The sequence below is a fragment of the Sander lucioperca genome, chromosome 1 (genome assembly GCF_008315115.2).
Source record: "Sander lucioperca isolate FBNREF2018 chromosome 1, SLUC_FBN_1.2, whole genome shotgun sequence".
Lineage (NCBI taxonomy): Eukaryota > Metazoa > Chordata > Actinopteri > Perciformes > Percidae > Sander > Sander lucioperca.
In genome coordinates, this window is record NC_050173.1 from 7,248,131 (window position 1) to 7,253,130 (window position 5,000).

At 46.1% G+C, this 5,000-nt stretch overlaps 2 protein-coding genes across 2 annotated transcripts in view; one reads left to right on the forward strand and one right to left on the reverse strand.

The window, feature by feature from the left end:
* Positions 1-5,000, forward strand: part of nfkb1 (nuclear factor of kappa light polypeptide gene enhancer in B-cells 1) — a 1,201,612-nt gene that overhangs the window by 1,064,301 nt on the left and 132,311 nt on the right. The gene's annotated exons all lie outside the window — the stretch shown is intronic.
* The window catches only part of LOC116060831 (E3 ubiquitin-protein ligase RNF4), an 8,661-nt gene continuing 4,649 nt past the window's right edge, over positions 989-5,000 (reverse strand). The window contains exons 5-8 of the mRNA XM_031314580.2: positions 3,901-3,913; positions 3,705-3,822; positions 3,474-3,525; positions 989-1,310 (exon numbers count right to left, since the gene is read on the reverse strand). Of these exons, the coding sequence (XP_031170440.2) occupies positions 1,161-1,310; positions 3,474-3,525; positions 3,705-3,822; positions 3,901-3,913 (333 nt within the window). The 3' untranslated portion in view covers positions 989-1,160. The remainder of the gene's footprint in view (positions 1,311-3,473; positions 3,526-3,704; positions 3,823-3,900; positions 3,914-5,000) is intronic.

Sequence of the window (5,000 nt, forward strand, 5' to 3'; positions counted from 1 at the left end):
GGACGTGCAGCGGCCAATCAGCAGCAGAGTTAGTGTCAGGTGATGCTGAGTCATTGTCCTGTGACTGAGTGCTGTGACTCACAGTCAAAACATCAAAACAGCAGAAAGTAAAATGTATTTCTGACTTGTTGAAATCCCCAACCCACCAGACTCCATGTAAATAATCAGGACTTTTATCATCGTAAAACACACTTCATTCAAAGTGGACAGAAACTAAATCAAACTATCAAAAGCCGTCTTGGTTCATCTTTCCACTGTTCCAACAATCACCACTCTGGTTTGGTTGAAATAAACCCTTAATTCACCCATTTACATGTGGAGATATGCTGGCTCTATACACGCTAAAAGTACTGATTATTTACATGGAGTCTGGTGGGAATATGCTGGCTCTATACACGCTAAAAGTGCTGATTATTTACATGGAGTCTGGTGGGAATATGCTGGCTCTATACACGCTAAAAGTCCTGATTATTTACATGGAGTCTGGTGGGTTAGGGTATGGTGATTTTGGGGCATATGGGAGCTTCTCCAGAGGGATAATACGGGACAGGATACCTTAAAGTGTTGAACCCCAGAAGGGGTGTGGCATGTCTTGGAGTGTAATAACAAAGGTGTAACTCCCACGTAAGACGTCCCAGAATGCATCACTGGTTGTAGAGGTGTCACTCAGGAGCCAGTTTATCCGGCAGTACTGGAGTAAACCCTAACCCCAGGGTACGGTTAACTAGCAGGGTACGGGGTTAACTAGCAGGGTACGGGGTTAACTAACAGGGTACGGTTAACTAGCAGGGTACAGGGTTAACTAGCAGGGTACAGGGTTAACTAGCAGGGTACAGGGTTAACTAGCAGGGTACAGGGTTAACTAGCAGGGTACAGGGTAACGCCTCGGGGCTCGGCGAGGAGAAGAACTAAGGAACCAGAACTCATTTCCTCTTCAACATTTTATTCTTCACAACAAAACTAAAAACACAAAAACCTGAAGAACTGAGAATATCAAATATATCAACAATATTATCAATTAACAATCTTTAAATGAAAGCAGCTCACACAGACACCTGCAGCAGCGTGATGTCACACTGATGTCACGGTGACATCACGGTGACATCACGCTGAAATCATCAGCCATCAGCATGAGGTCATCAGCCGTCAGCGTGAGGTCATCAGACGTAGAGCGGGTGGTACTGGCGGGCGGTCAGCCTCTTCCTGCAGCTGGGGCAGCTGGGAGAATTCTTCAGAGCGTCTCGCAGACACATGCTGCAGAACACGTGACCACACCGGGTGGAGACCACCAACCGGCCGCTCTCCACGATCTGGGGAGGGAACACACAGCCAATCAGAACACAGCGTTCTCCCCGCTGTCACGTTAGAAAAGTCGTAGACAGCGGGCTAATAGACTTTGTCCAACAAACCATTGTAATTAATGACCATATGTTAGCGGTTAATCTGCTGCGTCATGTTAGCGGTTAATCTGCTGCATCATGTTAGCGTTAATCTGCTGAGTCATGTTAGCGGTTAATCTGCTGAGTCATGTTAGCGTTAATCTGCTGAGTCATGTTAGCGGTTAATCTGCTGAGTCATGTTAGCGGTTAATCTGCTGAGTCGTGTTAGCGTTAATCTGCTGCGTCACGTTAGCGGTTAATCTGCTGCGTCACGTTAGCGGTTAATCTGTTGCGTCACGTTAGCGGTTAATCTGCTGCGTCACGTTAGCGGTTAATCTGCTGCGTCACGTTAGCGGTTAATCTGCTGCGTCACGTTAGCGTTAATCTGCTGCGTCACGTTAGCGTTAATCTGCTGCGTCACGTTAGCGTTAATCTGCTGCGTCACGTTAGCGGTTAATCTGCTGCGTCACGTTAGCAGTTAATCTGCTGCGTCACGTTAGCGTTAATCTGCTGCGTCACGTTAGCGGTTAATCTGCTGCGTCACGTTAGCAGTCTATGGGTACCAGGGATGTATGAAGAGATGGGTCCAGTGTTTGGTAGGAAGCCCCGTTCATCCAATGAGAGTTCTCATAAAGCAAATATGGAGCTCGGCTCTTCCGCATTGTTGGCCCAACCCTAACCCAAGCTAAATAAATGATAGATGTATTTAGACAACCAAGGAGATTTAATAATTATGTTGTGCTACTAGCTAGCTACCTACTAACTAGCGCTAGCTAGCAGCTAGCCTGCAGTTTGGTGAACAGAGCCCATCCACGTTACAAGCTTTACAGCATACAGCCCTCGGATGTATCATAAGAGAGAACCAAGGCGATGTAATCACTATGTCTGTAGTAACGTTACGTAGGCATATAGCTAGCTATGTACAGATCTTAATACAGCCATGCTAGCTACCCCTGATGTTAGCAACTAGCTAGCTAGCCGATAGCCCGCCAGTTTGGGAAACGCTAATGACGTTACATCCACGTAGCTAACAGGCTTTACAGCAGCTACATACATACATCCCTGGGATGTATCATAATTACATAAGATAATACCATGGACGTATTAATAGAACACATAGTGAAATACAACCATTAGCTATATCCATTATTACAGCTAGCTACATTACAACTATTACAGCTAGCTACATTACAACCATTAGCTATATCCATTATTACAGCTAGCTACATTACAACCATTAGCTATATCCATTATTACAGCTAGCTACATGAGCTCGGGAGAACAGTCATGTGAGCGGGGGAGGGTGCAGTCCCGCGGCTCTGCTCGCGTCCACTATGTGCGTCCATCATGCCAAATTTAATAATTCTGGATTTGCTTCTAGTGAATGTTAAAAATGTTAAAAACATAACGTTTTAAACAAGGACCCTTTCAGTGTTCGGCTGGTAAGTTGATATACCCAGAAACAAATTATCCGCTGAAATATAGACGTTTCTGTCGCCATGCAAAGTCTTTCTGGGCCATGGGGGGGGCAGGACCACCGTTATCCACTAAACCCATGGTGGCTTTTAGACTTGGCGCTCTTCCTGGGGGCTTGATGGGTACAGGGTCAGTTAGCTGAAAGTTGCTGAGTCATGCTAACAGTCCATGGGTACAGGCTACAAGATCAGTTAGCTAAAAGCTGCTGAGTCATGCTAACAGTCTATGGGTACAGGGTCAGTTAGCTGAAAGTTGCTGAGTCATACTAACAGTCTATGGGTACAGGGTTAGTTAGCTGAAAGTTGCTGAGTCATACTAACAGTCTATGGGTACAGGGTTAGTTAGCTGAAAGTTGCTGAGTCATACTAACAGTCTGCTCTGATAGGGTCTTGAGTTTTATGAACTGGCCAATAGACAGACGGACGGCTTCACTTCAACCAAATAAACAAACGTCGCTGATTTTGGGTTTTTCTGTTTCGGATTAACAGATATGTCCGTAAACTCAACGGGAAAGATTCTCCCGCAGTAAAACAGCCAGCAGCCAATCAGAAGGCAGGATTCTCCTGCAGTAAAACAGCCAGCAGCCAATCAGAAGGCAGGATTCTGTCTGTGTCTCACCTCTGAGTACGAGTCCAGACAGACGGGACAGCTGATTGTCCCCGGAGTCGACCTGCAACACACACACACACAGGGATCAGGCTATCACCTGGAACACACACACACACACACACACACACACACACACACACACACAGGGATCAGGCTATCACCTGGAACACACACACACACACACCAGGGATCCGTCTATCACCTGGCTGTGTATTGGAGATAAAGGGATCAGTCTATCACCTGGAGGAGCCGTTGGTCCGTGCCGATGACATCACGGCGGCGTTGAGCGCGGGGGGCGTGGCCTCATCTTCATCGCTGCTGACGACGTAGCTCTCGGCGGCCGCGCCCGTCTGAGGACCTGAAGGAAGACACCCAGACGGCTCAAACGCGCCTCTAACAAAACTTCATTTAAACGTGTCGACGGGACAACGGTTACCTTCGTCCACTAGCTGGTCGTCACCGCAGCAGAAGAAGAAACAGAAGAAGAAACCGTGGTCAGTTTTCTCGTCAACAAATCCCTAAAAGTCAGTTTCCATGGCAACAGTTATCTACCTCCGGTACAGCAGGTGGCGCTCTGCCAACGCTGACCATCATTACACCGAGCGCCACGACATCAGTGACGTCACAGCCAGCTGACCACCTGATTGGTTGCTGTAACTTTAATGGCAAGAGTCGCCCAGGGCCGCGGACAAATAGACAGCTAACTTCGCTAACGTTAGCCAGCTAGCTAACTTCGCTAACGTTAGCCAGCTAGCTAACTCTTAAAATCTCAATCATTCCCAATCTAGCAGAGACGGAGAGCGTAGGTATATGTAAGGAGATAACATAGACACAGGCTAATTATTGATCACTAAAATGATAGTTAACATTAGTAATTAAACTTAAACAGCTAATGGAAGTCCAAACTGCCTGAGAGCTTCTCCTGTACTATACGGTAATTCCTCTACTATGAGACAGTAAGTCTCGTGGTTATGACCCAATCGTTAGCCTATTTTTATAAAAACGTCTGCTACGGAGCCATAACGTGAGCTACAAGGTAATGGAGCCTTTTATACATTGTCGTGTTTCTTTAGAAATAAACAACGGACAAATAGAGTCTTTAAACTCTTCAGATGTAAAGTTATTCTCTGTCAAAGTGACGTCAGAATGAATGGCAGTCAATGGGGGGGGGGGGGGGGGCTGCATCCTGGCAAACACTGAGAAAGGGTTAGGGAAGATGAAGATGACAGGGAGGAAGAGGAGGCTGCAGGTTCAGAGAGAGGGACAAAGGCAGAGAGTGATGAGGAGGAGGAAGAGGCCAGTTGTAAGGCCCATTTGTTAAAATAAAATAAGAATATATAGTAGTGCATCAACATAATGTTGATATAGTTGATTATGACACAATAACACGATCTTGACTCTGAACTACATACTACAGTAGCCAATGGTTGGCTCTGACTCCAGACACACTAATTATATAAATAATTTCACATTTTAGAAATAATAAGTTTTAAGTCAAGGCTTCCCTAGCTGTCTGCTTTATGTCACCGTTACAGT